This window comes from Biomphalaria glabrata, chromosome 8, assembly GCF_947242115.1.
Source record: "Biomphalaria glabrata chromosome 8, xgBioGlab47.1, whole genome shotgun sequence".
Taxonomy (NCBI): Eukaryota; Metazoa; Mollusca; class Gastropoda; family Planorbidae; genus Biomphalaria; species Biomphalaria glabrata.
In genome coordinates, this window is record NC_074718.1 from 43,494,237 (window position 1) to 43,513,632 (window position 19,396).

At 37.1% G+C, this 19,396-nt stretch overlaps 1 protein-coding gene across 3 annotated transcripts in view; it reads left to right on the plus strand.

Annotated features, from left to right (window-relative positions):
- Positions 1–3,109: 3,109 nt before the first annotated feature.
- Positions 3,110–19,396, plus strand: part of LOC106058419 (CD109 antigen-like) — a 61,460-nt gene continuing 45,173 nt past the window's right edge. For 2 of the 3 annotated variants that reach the window (XM_056038462.1, XM_056038460.1), the window contains exons 1-9: positions 3,221–3,239; positions 4,305–4,367; positions 6,240–6,394; positions 7,620–7,645; positions 11,265–11,418; positions 13,922–13,992; positions 16,030–16,155; positions 17,671–17,710; positions 18,237–18,321. In XM_056038462.1, coding sequence (XP_055894437.1) covers positions 4,315–4,367; positions 6,240–6,394; positions 7,620–7,645; positions 11,265–11,418; positions 13,922–13,992; positions 16,030–16,155; positions 17,671–17,710; positions 18,237–18,321 — 710 coding nt within the window. In that variant the 5' untranslated portion in view covers positions 3,221–3,239; positions 4,305–4,314. Of the gene's footprint in view, positions 3,127–3,220; positions 3,240–4,304; positions 4,368–6,239; positions 6,395–7,619; positions 7,646–11,264; positions 11,419–13,921; positions 13,993–16,029; positions 16,156–17,670; positions 17,711–18,236; positions 18,322–19,396 lie in introns of those variants that run through there. The other variant, XM_056038461.1, reaches the window with a different exon arrangement.

Consider the following 19,396-nt stretch of genomic DNA (forward strand, 5'->3'; position numbering starts at 1 on the left):
AACGCCATGCTAGCAGGTATACCTGATGTCAATGTATATGTCTGCAAGGGTCTTTATTGAAGATGCGTAGAGTAGGCCAGATCTAACCACATTTGATGACGGAATCAACAAAAAAAGTAGCTGTAGCATTCATACTTTCCCGCCTTGACTACTGCAACGCCATGCTAGCAGGTATACCTGATGTCAATGTATATGTCTGCAAGGGTCTTTATCTGCAGCTGCGCAGAGTAGGCCAGATCTGACCACATTTGACGACGGAATCAACAAAAAAAGTAACTGTAGCATTCATACTTTCCCGCCTTGACTACTGTAACGCCATGCTAGCAGGTATACCTGATGTCAAAATCGCCAAGCTGCAACGAATTCAGAACAACGCTGCACGAATAGTCCTACGGAGAACAAGACAAGATTCTGCTACTGCACTGCGCACACTCCAGCTTCCTGCTTTGAAAGCAAGAATAGACTAAAGGGTTACCACACTTTATCAATATTGCATCTACAATAAAGTGATGCCCTTGTACCCTAGTGAAATGATCTCAATGTGTCCCTCAGAGAACACTGCGCTCCATGGACTCAACGCTTGTAGTGATGCCACGTTTCTCAATAAAAAGTTGTTGTTTTTTCAGTACACGGACCAAAGGTTTGGAACTCACTCCCCATTGATATCAGACAGACAACATGCTTCACTACATTCCAGAATAACATTAAGACCTATCTGTTCAAAACTTTTTTAGATTAGTTTGCCAAATTAGCTCTCGCGTTTATGTTTGTAATGTTATCACAGCGCCTTGAGCCTTCATCGTGTTTGCAAACAGTGCTCAATAAATTAAATCCTTATTATTATCTAACATTAGTCTTGACATTACATATATCTATGGCAGCGGTTCTCAACCTTTTAAGCTCGGCGACCCCTTTTTACAATCCCCCACTCTCCCGCGACCCCCACCCCCCATACACAAATACAAAATTGTAGGGTTGACAATAACAATCCATATTTTCGATGGTCTTAGGCGACCCCCTGGCAAATGGTCAATCGACCCCCCAAAGGGGTCGCGACCCACAGGTTGAGAACCCCTGATCTATGGTGATGTGATTAGTGATGATAGGTTAATGTTTCAATTTTATTTTTACTTAGGGTAGGCCTATTATGTGCTTTTCTCCCATGATGCAGTTTTAAGTACTTTCAAACTAAAGATTTTACTAAAGGCTTTAAACTATAGCACTGATGAAAAAGTCGTTTTAATTAACTATTGACAAAGTGACGACCAATCTATAGACACAAAAACTTGACATTTTTCCAAAATCAAATGAGCTCAAAATGGTGAAGGCTCTTTTTAACTCTTTCTCTCCGTAATTATTTACCACATTCTGGTGAAATCAACGTTGGTATCGTCAGTTAGGAGAGAAAGAGTTAAACCAAAACGTGTTTATAACTTTTAAGGTCTCTCATTAAATAAATAAATAAATATGGACACAACCCCATCCCCTTAACGTGGTAGACCACTTCACATATCTGAGAAGCATAGTATCAAATGACGCATCCCTTTTAAAGGGAAGTTGATGACCGTCCGCCATATAAGAACAAAGGGGACGAGGGTGTGTGAGCAGGATTCCTTGTGTTTATACTGTGGCCTAGCTCGTTGAGTTATTTCAGCCAATGGACCTCATTCACCAACCGTAAACAAACAACATTTAGCCACGTGCTGCTCTATCTCTTCTATATAATTTACGATCTCATGTTTAATTCATGACGGGTTGTCACGTGACAGTTTATTTCGTTGTTTTATCAATAAGCTCACGTTGTAAAATGTTTTACATGTTTCGGATGTTCCTTCAGAGTTGAAGATAATTACTTCCTAGTCCAAACCTCCCGCAGGACGACGGGGGATGGGAGCGGGCAGGGTTTGAACCCGGGACCATCGATAAATCTGAACGACAGTCCAGCGTGCAAACCGCACGACCAGGCAGCCATCCTAATCCACGTGACTAAATGTTGTTTGTTTACGATTGGTGAATGAGGTCCATTAGCATTAAGCAAAGTCTGAAGATGACGTATTCATTTTTTTCCCCCAATAGGCTACTGTGCATATACATCCGGTGGCCGTGTGAAGACCCGTGTTTCAGTGTAAAAACAACAAACAAAAAAAAAAACGCGAATGTATTTTTGTTCATTATTGGAGTAAAACCATAAATACTAACCTTTTTTTTTTGGTGCATCGTGTGTACAAGATGGAGGCAATGTTGATGAGCTATGTTTTCAGATAAGCTTTATCTACGCACTGATAAAGTATGCAACACTGCAGAATCAAATCAAATTCTCTTCCGTGAATATGTGCCATTTAGTTGGCAAATGGCGAGGTTCAATTTAGCGTCTTTATCATTGTTTACTTTCTGGTGAAGATCTCCATTCATAAGAGCTAATTAACTATTTTTTTTGGCTTCTGTTATTTTTTTTCCGTAGCAGTCAGAGTTGGCTAGGTCACTCAATTATATAAAAGAGCAATTAAAAAAAAAAACATGGCTTATCTAATTGAAAGAACCGCTAATTAATGCCATTTATCTGAAAATTACGGGGCTTATTTCCCTTTCTCCTATATTAAACAAAATTAATTAATTAGAACTAAATGATTAACTAATTGGTTAATATTTTAGTCTTGTATTGTCATCGACTATGATTTATAAATAATTAAGTAAAAATTCAACTTGATCCGAGAACGGGAAGTGGGAAAAAAAACGTGTCAAAGGGGTTAAATCCATATTTACATCCACATATCTCATTAAGTATTTCGAAATCAAACAAAATAACTAATAATCAGCAATTAATTAATTGTGTTTTTTTTTTTATTGATTCATGTCTTGTCAGGTTCAATGAATGATTGTGCAAAGTTTTAACTTAATCCGAGAATGGGAAATGGCAGAAAAAACAAAAACAAAACATGTTCAAACTTTTTACCAGACAGGCGGACAGAGTGAGTTGATATAAGCTTTGTAAAAATGTGAGTCAGGTCACATTGACAACATACGCGAGAGTGCACTTCCCTGGATCTATATACAGTGAATCATTACGAACGTTAGTTTTGCCTCACTGTTTAAGAAGACTAATTAACTTACACGATCACTAAACAGGTGAAGTTCAATATGAATATAATTAGTCTAATCTAACGTTAGTTGTGTGGTAGGACTCCCTATAATGTTAGTGTCTTGATGCAGCAGATACTAAAGAAGTTGATAACTCGAATGTAAGTTACCTAGTACTTTCACTGAGTTAAATAACAACCAAACACAATTGGTAACGAAAAACACTGAACGTATTCCCAGGGCCCGCCCTAACAATTGCGGGGCCCTATGCGAAACTGATTGCGCGGGGCCCAGTCTGGGTAGTATAATGTCAAACTTAAGATTTTGTATTACAAAATGCATTTGAAATACAATTTTATTAAATGAAAGCTGACTAAGCCCCTTTTTTTTAAATTGCGCGTAGGATTGGCACCCTAAAATGACAACTTTGTCTATTTTAGGAGATGTTTTACTAAGTTTTCAGGAGATTTTAATAATTTCAGATTTCCACGACTTTTTCGTATATTTTGCAATTTCAGGAGATTTCCAGGAGGTCCAGCTATAGTATATACGTTATAATTTTTAAATTTAATAATTTGCACCTAGAATTTGCGCGGGACCAATGAAAGTGCGGGGCCACTGAGGCCGCATGGGTTGCAGTGGCCTAAAGCCGGCCCCGCGTATAACGACAGTGCTGTGCTGAATGTCTTCTGAAAGATTCACGTGCTCTTCTTGATCAGGATCTTACCCCCTCCAGGTAGGCCTACTCATGGTCAACATCTCACGAAATGACGTCAAATATCTCCCCCCCCCCAACCAAAATTAGTCCTACCATAAATATAACTAACATGTTTTGAAACAGTGTACAGGAGATTCTTCTTCTTCTTTGTAGTTTTCATTGTTATGTTGGAGTGTTCATATGACTAGACCAATACATGAGATGAACTGCGCAGTGGTTTCCAAATCAGGGAGTTTTCTTTCTATTGGGGTGATTTGGGTCCAATGTCTTATACGGGCCTCTTGGTAAAGAGAGCAGTTTTGGAGGACGTGGTCGGCATTTTCTGGTGGTACTCGTACAGGAGATGAGAATGAACATTGTTTAATTTGAAAAGCGAACCAACTTGTTAATTTTCAAAACCCTAACAAGATCATTTTTTTTTCAAGATAATTATCTCCCTTAGTGAATCGATACTCTTTACCAGTTTATAATACAATCTTTATTTTTTCTATATTTCTCCCGTGTTTAGGTAAAGCAAGATGTGGAAATTAATTCTATTGGCGGTGGTTGTTGTTACTTCTAGTGCAACAAAGTAAGTGGACCCCATGAATGTTTCATAGCTATTGGTCTAAGCCTGTCATAACTTGCTTTGAGCTACTAGTTTCTAGTACTATTGGAGCTTATTTTTGTAAACACTTTTTTTTCTCTTCAATATTGGAGATTGTCACGATATGTTAAGCCAGTGATGCCCAACCTAATTTGACCTACGGGCCATTTTTAGTTCCGACACTCGTGTCGCGGGCCACATGACCGAAAAGGTACAAAAAATAAACGAATTGATCTGAAGCTATTTTTATAAGTAACATTTGGACCTAGTGCTTAGTTAATGGGATATTTGTAGTTTAACTTTTTTACGCGTCAAATCGTTTCGACGGGAAGGACGGAAACACGTCGCGGGCCCTCGGGCCGTATTTTGGGCATCACTGTGCTAAAACAATGTCAAAGACGCTTAATTTCACTGCTGCCGACTTTTAAAAAGAAAATGGATTTGGCTCAGAGTTTCAACTAAATGTCAATGCGTGCCATTTGATCTTCGTGTCCAGTCTCCTTTATTACCGCTATTTATTCCAAAAAGGCTACGTTTAAAGTCATATAGTGCAAGACCAGATTAGGCGCTAACTTGCTTTAATGGACATAGAAGAGCGCACCTGGTTGCTGGCGGCTTCAAAACGAGACAGCTGGAGGTCACTTAAAAAAAATTTTAAAAAAAATCCGCTTCCGAAAACAGAAGTAGACGGCGAAAAGAAAATGTAAATCAACCACCGGCGGACAATGTTTATGCCTGCGTTAGGTGTGGCAAAATATGTAGGTCGCAGCTGGGGGCTGCGTAGTCACGGATTATTTCTTACTAAATAACATTTAAAACTAAAAGAAATGATTGCAACAATATAAACACTTTTTTTTTATGCTAACGGTCTTAACAGTAGTTCTATTTAAAAAAAATAAAAAAAAAAGATTCGAAGACGAGCCTTATTATTGATGCTTCCGCTATATTTATATGGTTTAGTGCTACAAAAAGAAACGCTTATATAATTTCATTTAGCAGTGCTAAAAAATGCACAAAAAATGATATACCTTTTAAAAAAAACAACAACACTGCCTTTATCTTGAACACCAGATAAACCCCCAAAAGCTAGCTATTTATAGTTTTTAGAATCCTAGTGGAAAAGTCTGTAAGAAGAAGGGGATTGAACCTAAGCCCTCCCCAGTTAAATCTCTAAGTACAAAGCGCATTTCAGTTGGTAATGAAAAATGGAAGGTTTCGCTAGTTGTTGTCACTTCCGCTACGCAGCTCCTTCTGGGTATTGCACTTTAAGGTCATTCTAACGGTTAGAGGTTAATACAACTGCAGACGATATATTCCACAATACTATTCTAGTCTTGTAGAAAACTGGGGAGATTGATAAGCCCTTCCCAAAAAAAAAAAAGATATTAAATATTGTACAAAACTTTAACTCACTGTCTATCTGTCTGTCTGTCTGGTAAAAGGTCTTTACACGTCATTTCTCCCACACCCAGTCTCGGATCAAGTTGAAAAATCTGAACAATTATTTATTGGCATAGAAAAGACATGAAACAATAAAAAACAAGGTTACCAATTAGTTAATTGATTACTGGTCATTAATTATTTTGTATGATAGCAACAAGGGAAATTAATCAAATCAAATAAACAATTATTTATTCTACCTAACAAAACATGAATCAATAAAAAATGTAAACAATTAGTTGATTAATTATTGGTAGTTAATTGTTGTGTTTGATATCGAATAAGGAAAATAACTTTTAACTTATTAAGATATATGGTTGTAAGCGCGGAATTGTTTCCCTTAGATCAGCTTTCTTATTGAAAATATAAAAAAAAAATTGTTGTTTGTTTATTAACTTAAAACTTGACTCTATCCAGCTCCTATGTGGTCGTTGCACCCTCCAAGGTCCGAGCCAACATGGACCTGTCCCTCAGTGTCAACATCCTCAACGCCACTGGTGATGTCACAGTCGTAGCATCCCTTTTACGTGAACAAACAACAGTGGTCAGTGCTACGAAAGTCTTTCAAGAAGGTCAGCTCTTAAAACAAAACCAAAAACAGTACAAAATGTTTTCGTTTTTTTTTTCTATGTCAAATCTACTGGGGCTTTGTTCACGACAGCGAGACCCAAACGATTCCCTGTTCGACACGTCAAACATTGCCCACAGTGTATTATGAATGTCAAGGTGATATGTGATCTACGTGCATTCGCATAGTTGGTACACCAGAGGGTATGAACACACCAGGCTATGACCTCTCGCTGAGTGACACACCCACATCGTCCCCTCCTTCAACTAAAATAATATCATACTTTTAATTTTCTATAACACGTTATCATTATGCGGACCGTGCGCCACCTTTAAAAAATCATAAGAAATGCACATAAAAATACAGCTTATTTTTGATGTACATAGGAAGTTGTCACCGGAGGAAGTTCTACATTTCAAAATAAATTGAGATCATACAATTATACATTCTTCTTCTCCTTCACATTATTATTATGTTAGAAACGAACGAGTATTCATTCTCTGGCGCTGCCTGGGTCGAGTTTCGTTAAAGGGAAACAAAATTCATCCTAGTCCCTTTATCAGTTTCCACTGAGGAATTTTTCGGTGATGTGACAGGTCTGCAGTAGTACCGCCCTCCGACAGGCAACGAGAATCCCCTAGGAATGTTAAGGACCTTTTTATTTATTATTATTATGTTAGAAATGAACGAGTAGTCATTCTCTGGCGCTGCCAGGGTCGAGTTTCGCCAAAGAGAAACAAAATTCATCGTAGTCCCTTTAACAGTTTCACTGAGGAATTTTCTGGTGATGTGGCAGGTCTGCAGCAGTACCGCCCTCTGACAGGCAACGAAGATGTTCATAGGAATGTTAAGGGCCTTGAAGGTGTCTGTGAGGTCAGTTGTTATTATCCCCTCGGTTGATATAACAATGGGGTATATTATTATTATTATGTTAGAAATGAACGAGTAGTCATTCTCTGGCGCTGCCAGGGTCGAGTTTCGCAAAAGAGAAACAAAATTAATCATAGTCCCTTTAACAGTTTCCACTGAGGAATTTTCTGGTGATTGCAGTCTCTTTAACAGAGTCCACATAGAAATGTTCCTTTGATGTGGTACAGTTAACGTTGTAGAACTTTTTTGATTAAAAAAAACAACAGACGTGAACTTTTAGAATATAGGATAAAAAATGGCCTGCTCTTAAGGGTTTCATGTATGTACGAGTTTATCTGAAGTTTTTGTTTGTTTTACAGGTTCACCTGGTACACTAAATATGAAGGTCAGTGATTTCGACGTCAATCTCCACAATCACTGATTTCAAAACTACGCGTGTTAACTCTTTCTCTCCGTAATTATTTAACACATTCTAGTGGAATCAACGTTGGTATCGTCAGTTAGGAGAGAAAGAGTTAAAAGTTGGTTATTGCAGCATAGTAGCAATGTCTACACTTAAGAATTGAGACATAATGCTATAGTTTACAATCAGTGATTGAAATCTAATATTATTTATCGATACATTGTCAGTGTCCAGAAGATTAAGTGTCGGACACTGCGTGCAAGAAATGTCACTATTAAAATGCGAAATCATTATTTGAAAAACGTAAGAAAACGAAATCACAAGGACACTAACATGGCCGTTATATTGACAGAGAGAGAGAAAACGTGTAGGGTAAAGAGGGCGGTGATAAAGAGTGAGATTGAAAAGAGAGAGAAAGAGAAAACGGATGGAAAGAGTTAAAGTCAATGTGTTGAGTTACGTATAATATCAAAAAGTTTTTCAAATGCTTATTTGACTTTTAATTTTTCAGAAATAATAATAATAATAATAATAATAATCTTTATTATCCGTAAGGAAATTTGTCTTACAATTTGTGCATTACACCAAACAAAAAACATTATAGCTATAAGAAACCAAAGTGTACATTCACACCAGACGCACTCATAATTTACATGTGACAAAGTTTATACCAGATTGTTCTTATTTAATGATTTGATTGCCAGGGGAACAAAAGAGTGTTTGTGTCTGTTTGTCTTTGCTATCGGTGTCTTGTATCTCTTTTGTGATGGTAAAATCACAAAATCCTGACACAAAGGGTGATTCTTTATTTCGAGGATCTTGTTAGCTTTTTTATAGATGTTTGTCTCAAACAACTGACCAAATGGGGTTTGTTTTTTGCCAATGATTTTGCCAGCAGCATTTAGGATTCTATAAAGTTTATTCCTATTTTTAATGCTCAGATTGCCATACCAGGCAGTGATATTGAAACTTAAAATATTGCAGATGTGAGCGTGATAAAACATAGCCAAGGCCTTTTCGCTAACATTAAACGAGGACAGTTTTCTTAGTAGTCGTAATCTTTGCTGCCCTTTTTTGCTGATATAATCAGTATTTGCAGTAAAATTTAGTTTATTGTCTAGGATAGTACCAAGGTATTTAAAGGTTTGCACAATTTCAATAGTCTCTCCAGCTACAGAAACAATATCATTTCCCTTCTTGTCCCTACGAAAATCGATTATCATTTCTTTGGTTTTTTTTACATTTAATAATAAAAAATTATCTTTACAGTATTCCTCAATGTGTTCTAGTTCTTTGAAATACTCATTTACGTCTGAGCTCTCTGAGAGCAGGGCAAGAAGAGCCGCATCATCAGCGAATTTTGTGAAGGAGCAACAAGAACTATCGGATTGAAAATCATTGGTGTACAAAATGAACCACAATGGCGATGTTACAGCCCCCTGGGGCGCCCCTGTGTTAACTATGCGTTCATTAGATATAACATTGTTTACCCTAACCCTCTGAGCTCTCTGGGTCAAAAATTCATTAGCCCATAGTATTATGTATGGACTAATCTGCAACGCTTTCATCTTTTCAATGAGTAAATGAAGTTGTATAGTGTTAAAAGCTGATGAGAAATCCATAAAGAGCAATCCTACATAAGTGTTCGGTAAGTCCAGATGTTTGTAGACACAGTTTAAAATATTTAGGATGGCATCGTCTACACCTTTACCCTTTTGGTAAGCAAATTGTAAAGGGTCTAACTTATTACAAAGATCATTCAGAAGAAACATTTTAACCAATTTTTCTAAACATTTAGACACAATGGAAGTAAGTGAAACAGGTCTATAGTCATTCATTTCCTTCGGTTTGGAAACCTTTGGCACAGGTACAATTATAGATGACTTCCACACAGGTGGTATCTCATGGTTTAGTAATGAAGTAGAAACATAATTAGTGGCAGAAAGGGCTCGCGCATTTATCGCTTATTATAAAAAGAAAAGAAAATTGGTCAAATAATAATCTCCACCTAAGGCAATTGATTTCTCTCTCATTTGATTCACTGTTTAACAACTTCCTGTAGACAAAATTTAGGGTTTTCTTTAAAAGAAAGTTTAAGCGTGCTAATTTAAAAAAAAAATATATTAATCCAAACAATTTGAATCGCTGACAAAAACTTAATCTTGATCATGAAACGTAAAATTGGTAAATATAATTGATGAATGGAGAATTTGTCCTGGGATCCACACTATTCGTTTTCTTTTTACCTTTGACCTTTTGATTTATTTAAATTCAGAGTAAACCACATTTTTGAAACATGAAATTGCAGACGTTTGAAATGGAAGTTTTAGTCATTTGGGACCAACAAAATCCGCCATATTAAGAGTCTTTCCATGCAACAGGCAACTTTCTACAGAGTCGTGCTTCATTATTTAGAAGTCAACTGCACTGAGTGAGGACGGTCATTTTAATTGGCGTCTTCGTCTTTGGACCGCGCTGAGGAATAGGATGCGTTTTTTTTTCCTCCAAGGCTGAACATCAAAAAGACACTGCAGAGCATCATGGGCAAGGTGCCTTCTCTGTAGCTCCTTATCAACCCTAATGTTGACAATAAAATTCGTCTTTAAAAATAAAAACTAATAAAAAATGAGAAACGCTACTTAGACACACGTAGGTGCATTTAAGGACTTCGGCTGTCCTGTTAACTTCTGGGTGTGCTGCAGTGTCTTAGGCAATAGTTGCTCTTTAATTTTTGGGTGTGCTTTTGGCAACGGCTGGCTTCCATCAACCTCACATGGTTGTTAAAATAGGACGATTGTGACACACTGAAATTCAATTTTTATCACAAAGATATTTTTTATCAATTCCTTATTTTGCTTTTCTACCTCCTGAATTGATTGTGTCAATCTAAGAAAGCGATGCCTGCCCAACTCTTATAGGTGACCATTCATTTCCATAAGTGAAGTGTATATTAACTATATTATAATATAATATAAGATAATACATGGAAGGCAGGCACTTGACTGGAACCCACAAGGAAAGAGGAAAGTGGGCAGACCCAAGCAAACCTGGAAGAGGTCAGTTATCAGTGAAGCTGAGGGCACTGGAATGACATGGGAGATAATGAAGAAAGCTGCTCAGAACCGAGTTGGGTGGAGAGGTGTGGTTGCGGCCCTATGCTCCCCTTGGAGTACCCAGGATTAAGTAAGTAAGTAAGTACATGGAAGCTTTTGGTTTCCAAAAGAAGCAGAACTTTTAAGACCGCAAAAGCCAAAGAAAGGCACAGTTCAAGAACAGGAAAAGAGTACTTAAATGACCCCCCTGCCTTAAATACAACAGATTTAATTGCGATCATTAGCGATACAAGTTATAAAATGTATCGATTATAGATGTGACGTAGTAATCACGTGGGATACTGCTCTTTTTTTCAATTTTTAAACGAAAGTCCAATTCTGTATATCAACTAGATATTTGACGAATTTCTTTTGATATTATCTCCCTTCCCTACACAATAGTCACATACTCTAAGCACCCAATAATTTAGGCATCAGAGTACGACATTATCAGGAATTAGGGCATGGTTGTTGTGTTATTTAAATACGCTGTATTGCCATATTTCCAGTTGCCAGCTGACCTTCCCAGCAGCACCTACACCCTGAATGTAAAAGGAAGTGGTGGACTGACCTTTGACGAGTCAGAAAACTTGAACTACAACAATAAGGAAACTTCAGTCTTCATTCAGATAAACAAGGCTATTTTTAAACCAGGGGACATAGGTATGGCTATTTTTAAACCAGGGGACACAAGTATGGCTATTTTTAAACCAGGGGACACAAGTAATGGCTTTTTAAAAGTTCTACTAAGAGACCATTACATTTTTAAAAAATAGTTACTATAATAATAGCTTGTTTCAAGACTAGTTATAACTCTTCTGTCATTGCTGTGTAAATGATATGAAGATGTTCATACATAAAGATAAACATTTTCTTTTAATTTTAGTTTTTTAATCCAGGGAGGCGCGGTGGCTGAGTTGTAAAGCGCTTGGCTTTCGAACAGAAGGGTCCCGTGTTCGAATCCTACTGAAGACTGGGATTTTAAATTTCGAGATCTTTAGAGCGCCCCTGAGTCCACCCAGCTCTAAGTGGGTATCTGACATTAGTTGCTGGTATCGTTAATCGTGGGCAACAGAAACAAAATTGTACGAGGCGCCAGGAGAAAGACTTTCTGAAGAACACACGAATATGCGCTTTGTAATCGCCCCAGATCTGGCTTTGGGAGCTTATTATATTATAATTATGACTAAGATTTCTTTCTTAATCAAAACATTCTTTTACCCCCTTCCCCACCTCGACCGCACCGTGGGAGCCTTAATCCCTCTTCTAGATCCCCAGCTTCTAATGGTTGCGCCAAAAATGTTTTTATCAATGGGGGCGCCGCAGCATAGCAGCACATAATCAAAGCATCACATAATGATAGCACAACACAATGATAGCACCACATAATGATAGCAACACATAATGATAGCATCACATAATGATAGCACCACATAATGGTAGCAATACATAATGATAGCATCACATAATGATTGCACCACATAATGATAGCACCACATAATGATAGCACCACATAATGATAGCACCACATAATGATAGCACCACATAATGATAGCACCACATAATGATAGCACCACAAAATGGTAGCACCACATAATAATAGCACCACATAATGAAAGCAGCACATATTGATAGCACCACATAATGATAGCATCACATATTGATAGCACCACATAATGATTGCATCACATATTGATAGCACCACATAATGATAGCACCACATAATAATAGCACCACATAATGAAAGCAGCACATAATGATAGCATTACATATTGATAGCACCACATAATGGTAGCAACACATAATGATAGCACCACATAATGAAAGCAGCACATAATGATAGCATTACATATTGATAGCACCGCCTAATGGTAGCAACACATAATGATAGCAACACATAATGATAGCACCACATAATAAGAGCAGCACATAATGATAGCATTACATATTGATAGCACCACATAATGGTAGCAACACATAATGATAGCATCACATAATGATATCACCACATAATGATAGCAACACATAATGATAGCACCACATAATGATAGCACCACATATTGATAGCACCACATAATGATAGCACCACATAATGATAGCAGCACATAATGAAAGCAACACATAATGATAGCACCACATAATGATAGCACCACATAATGATAGCAGCACATAATGAAAGCAACACATAATGAAAGCAACACATAATGATAGCAGCACATAATGAAAGCAACACATAATGATAGCACCACATAATGATAGCACCACATAATGAAAGCAACACATAATGAAAGCACCACATAATGATAGCACCACATAATGATAGCATCACATAATGATAGCACCACATAATGATAGCACCACATAATGAAAGCAACACATAATGATAGCAGCACATAATGAAAGCAACACATAATGAAAGCAACACATAATGATAGCAGCACATAATGAAAGCAACACATAATGAAAGCACCACATAATGATAGCACCACATAATGATAGCACCACATAATGATAGCACCACATATTGATAGCACCACATAATGATAGCACCACATAATGATAGCAGCACATAATGAAAGCAACACATAATGATAGCACCACATAATGAAAGCAACACATAATGATAGCACCACATAATGAAAGCAACACATAATGAAAGCAACACATAATGATAGCAGCACATAATGAAAGCAACACATAATGAAAGCAACACATAATGAAAGCACCACATAATGATAGCAGCACATAATGAAAGCAACACATAATGATAGCAGCACATAATGAAAGCAACACATAATGAAAGCAACACATCATGACATAGTATAAACATAATATATAATCCTTTTAAAGCTCCTGGATCGCAACTATCTGAATTTCTAGATTAGTTCTAGATTAGACTAATTGATTCTGTTTTTTTTTTTTTATAAAGCATTAAATTGATTGTATTGTATAGGAAATCTCAATCTTGATTGAATAGGTACACTAATTTTTTTAATTCAAGCTTTTTACATCACATAACTTAACCTTATAATTATCGGCCTAATTTTATAAATAAAATCACACTACACTCTAATTGACAATTGTTTGCAAAAAGAAAGAAACAATGAAATCAAATGGCATAGTTTCACATTTTTTGTTGTCTTGGTTTTCTTTTTATTTGTTTCAGTTAACTTCAGAGTTTTTGGAGTCTACTCTGACCTGAAGTCTTACACAGACCCTGTTGATATCTCTATTTATGTAAGCAAATGTTACTGAGACATGTTTACACTTTGTTTCTTATTGTTTTGCATGCAGCCATTGTGGTTAGGGTTAAAGGTTAGGGGACAGAGGTCAAAGGTATGAGATAAAAGTATTGATGAATTGTGATGCTTTTCAAAGAACTGTTGACTTAAGATGAAGTAACAAAAAAAAAGAAAGTTCCCCTTTCAGACTTTGCAATCTACAGGGCAGATGATAAGGTCATCTGTTTCTTTGGCCAACGGTTAACGAGCAAGGTGTCATGTGGCCAGCACAATAACCTACTCCTTTACTTTCCGAAACTAAAGTTAGGTACCCAGTAGAGTTGGGCGGGCTCAGGGGCGCCCAAAAAGTCCCAAAATTTAAAAATCCCATTCTTCATCGAGATACAAACCCAGGACCCCAGGTTCGGAAGCCAAGCGCTTAATCACTCAGCCACCGCGACGAATGTAACTTTTTTTTTTTCAGGTTTGAGTAATTCTATTACCGAACTGAAGAGTATAACATGCTAGCCCCAAAACCTTCTCGAGTAAAGTAAGGGACAGAGGCGAAAACGTTTTCAATTCACCATCGTATTGTACGACTGTGCTAAATACAAATTGACAAGCCTAAGCAACCAGGGGCGGACTGAATATCAAAATCGGCCCGGGCTTTTCTAAATAATGCGGCCCACAAATTCTATGTCATATGATGGACATCCATTTCAAGGTCTACCTGTCTTCAAAATCATTATGTTACGTTTGATATTTTACTGATATGAATGCACACTGTGAACTCTATATGTTTATATGAAATATAGGCCTTATGTTGCTTTTTAATCGCTAAGTGTGTAGGCCCTAAAAGGGTGAAGCCTACTAGTAGCACTGTCTACAAATGAAGGCTATTACATTATTACGGGAAAAATGTTCAATTAAAATAGTATTGCACTGTAGAGTCTGTGAAAGATTTGTTTTTAAACACGACGATCAGAGGGCCTTTTTTTAAAGAGAATATTGTAAAACCTTAACCAATTTGATGTGTGCCATAGTGGCATCGATGCGGCTATTTCAGTAGTCCTACCGGCCCTTTTGGGTACCGGCCTACCGGCCATTTGCCCAAATGCCCATATAGCCAGTCCGCCCCTGTAAGCAACAGTCTAACTTCAATAAGATTTATACATTGCTACAACGTCAAAGCCATAATCTCCATGTCACTAAGCCAGCAGTTCTGTCTTTGGTTATAGAACAGTCGTATTCAACATTCTAGAAGCTGTTGTAGCATTGATTGTAGCCAGGACTGCGTAGACACGTGAAATACTGCACTCCTTCTCAATCCTAAGACTCGAAGACATACCTTGTCATTAATGTCTATCGTTTATACCATGGATACTCAAAATACGGCCCGCGGGCCAGATCCGGCCTGCGACGTGTTTCAATCCGGCCGCCATAAATAAGGTTCGAAATGTACCTTTACCAACGTTAGGGCCCTCACTAATGATGGATTTTTACCATGACATAAGTGCGTTTATGTAATGGGTCATTAAAAGATAGAACGACCTTTTAAACAGCTACGGCGACAATCTTGATTGCCAGGGGAACAAAAGAATGTTTGTGTCTGTTTGTCTTTGCTATTGGTGTCTTGTATCTCTTTTATGATGGTAAATTGACAAAATCCTGACACAAAGGGTGATTTTTTATTTCTAGAATCTTTTTAGCTTTTTCATGGATGTTTGTCTTAAGAAGAAGAATAATAAGACTTGTCTTCGAGTCCGAACATTAATGAGGAATGCAGTATTTCCCGTTAAGAAATAAATAGTCTAACAAATGCACTCATTAATATTAAAACAGAATCCTAAATGTTGTTGGTAAAATCAATGGCAAAAAAACAACAACAACATTTGGGCAGCTGTTTAACGACGACATCATGGTCAGATAGTCCACGGATAATATCATAATCAAACCCTAGTCCAGGTCTATTATATTTGACCTATTTACAATATCTCAAATGGTGCCAACTTTGACTAATGCTATATATATAAAATGTACATCTTTGTCTTAGGATGCCGACTCCAACAAAATCAAACAGTGGCTTCAAGTGACTCCCACCAATGGTGTGATTGCACAAGAACTGACTCTGTCCACACAGCCGGTACTTGGAGACTGGAAAATCTCCGTTGAAGCTGGGGCAAGTTTACCAGCTTTAACATTTTTAGTTTATCTTATAAAGAGCAGACCTTCTTTCTAATTCAAACAAGAGAATCATAGATAACGAGATGTTCTTCATTCTTCACTCAAAAGTAAAGTAGCAATTATACATAAAACACTGAACCATAATCTTCAAATACAAAAACAAAATTTAATCAAATACTCTGAAGACACAAAGATAAAGGCACATTTCTCGTCCCATATGCTAGGACAAATTTGTACAAATACTCCTTCTAGTTCTATTAGAGCATGGAATGGGTTGCCTGAGCCAGCCAGGAAAACCAATGACTTGGCAGAATTTAGGGTCATTAGTTAATATGCATGACTAAATGCATGACACGTAGGACGTAATTATTTTCTTTTTTGAAGTAACGTCTGTATTATATAAGATAAGATACGATATTATAAATAAACCATCAATTTAAAAAAGAAAAGAACAACATTCTATATCTTATCAAAGATATTTTTGGGATGTCGGAAGTGTCAGGTGGGTTTTCAGTGTGTTTCCATAGGGGTAGACATAAGTTCATTACTCTCCGGGTTCCTTCTCACCTGAACAGTGTTTATTGACTTCTTGCCGGGGTTATAATTTGGCCGTGGCTCGTCTGCCCGGACAGTTTATTAGTTAAAACGTAGACAATTATGCAACACAAATACTGACTATACGTTAACTTATATCAGCTAATAACGAGAGTGTAAATGCAACAATTTAATAAATAAATAATGTAACATGACATGATAGACGAATACGGGTTTGGTAACTAGTATTTTACAAGGTCAAGTACAAACAAGCAGCTTATTCAAAAATAACATAGCACACCTTGATCTAAGTGCCATAACTCAGTCACGAAGCGAAGCCCACAACCCAATGCCATGGATGCACGAACCATACCAAAACAAACCACTGTTAGCCAGGCATGATTACAACAGAGTCCCAAGCCTGCATCCCCAAACACGAAAAATACGCATTCCTTGAGACCGCCATATTACAATATTATATTAATAACGATTTCAAAACTACCCCGCGAAGAAAAACGTAAAATAAACTAACCCAACACTGGGGAATAAAACCACACCAGAGAACTCCATCTCAAGGCAACACAAACAAAGCAATGACACCAATATAGCGCGTCCTTAGAAACTAACGCACAAACCATTATGGTGCACAAAAGAGAAACCTTAAGCAAAAGAGTAACCCCAGATGCGCATGACAGGAAGGTATTAAATATGTAATGAAAACGAAAAACAACTAGTTCTAACATGTTTCTTCCCATTTATATAACTCGGAAATCATCAAAGTTTAATTCTTAATTGTTTTAATCCAACCATCTATGGATGTACATGAATGCAAGTGTGCGTACCTATACATATATATATATATATATATATATAAAACAAATACCTGACAATGGTGATATTTATATGAGTGTAGGCCTCTACGAATAATATGTGAAATTGTATCCCTTTTATTTACGTCTAAGCTTTGTATCAACAGAGAACAAAAGAAGAAAAAGTGTTTACAGTCGCCGAATATGGTAAGACTAATAAATCTGTGCGTTAGAAATATTTTTAACGATTGTTTTTGTTTAGCGCAATTTCATGCTTTTAGCTTTCTTCTATTAGGCAATTAATTATCATGAACAAGGGAAAGAAATAGTTTTTGACAGATGTGGTGGTATAAGTTGAATTAGTTCCCTTTAGGACTCTTGCCCCTGAGTGAAATTTTTTATGCATTAAAAAAAAATCGATCATGTAAACATTCACCCTTCTTCCCTCCCCCTTTTCACAACTGGTCCAGACAAGTGATTGGATCGCAGCGCATTGAGTAAGCTAAAAGCAAAACAATTGTTAAAAATGTTTCTAATCTCTCGGATTTATTATGTCTAAGTCAATCATACATATAATGACTGATCCAAAACCAATGGATACAATTACACTTAATTTAAGCTTTGTTTTTTTGTTTTTTACAAAAATATTTTCTAAAAAGTTTTCCTTGTTAGTGTTAAAAAAAACACAAAATTTGGAATGTGTCACTTTTTGTTTTTCTATGTCACCTTTTAGTTCTCCCGAAATTCGAGGTGGATGTTGTTATGCCAACCTATGCTATGACCACAGACAATGACGTCACAGTGATAGTCAAATCTAAGTGAGTGATTAGTTACCAAAGCATTTAGTCAATAAGATAAAAAAAAAAAACACAAGAAAGCATGAAAAAAATACGTTTTAAAAAAAACTCCTTTATACAAATTATTGATAGATTTTTTTTTCTCTTAATAACTAAAAAATGCAAAATTTTTTTACTAAAAGGGGGAAACTTTCTTTTACCCCGCTCATTTCCCACCTGAGAAAAAAAATCATTTTTGAAGGGAATGTATAAATCTACTGACTTTATACTGTTCTAATGATAGCCAGTTAGATCTAGAGTCAATCTAGACTTTGAGAAGATAATGCACAAAATGTTCCTGGACATCAATTCATTAAACTCTTGAATAAATATTGCCTACAAGAGGAGATACCCGAGGACGTATCTTTCGTTCAGGAATAATATTTTATTGTACACTAGCCAAATTTGAATTGATTTATTTGTTGTTTTTTTGAAAAAATATTTTGGTCAAACTAGACTTTTCCTTAGTGAGGGTAACGAGTTACTAATTCTTTAGTCAGCATTATACTTCACCTGTTCAATTTCTAATAAAATCGTTAAAGGCGTTCCACGAAGAGACAAATTAAATTGAGGTAGTATAACATGGAAAGAAAGTGTGTGCAATACTGAGATCCTCGCGAGAACGGGGCTTCCCAGCATCTTTACACTCCTCAGGCAACGCCGCCAGCGCTGGCTCGGACGTGTTCGCCGGATGGTGGACAATCGCATCCCGAAAATCATTCTGTACGGGCAATCGCGGCTAGCTCAAGAAAAACTGGTCGCCCCCCCCCCCACCTCCGTTACGTGGATGTGATAAAACGGGATTTAAAATCAGTGAAATCAGATAATGTAAAGGTCATCTGTTTTTGTGGCCTACGGTTAACGAGGGTGTCGTGTGGCCAGCACAACGACCAACCACCTTTACTTTTCCCCCAATTAATGTCAGGTACCCATTAGAGCTGGGTGGACTCAGAGGCACCCGAAGATCCCGAAATTAAAAATCCCAGTCTTCATCGGGATTCGAACCCCGGACAAGCGCTTTACCGCTCAGCCACCGCGCCTTCTGTTAATGTACAAC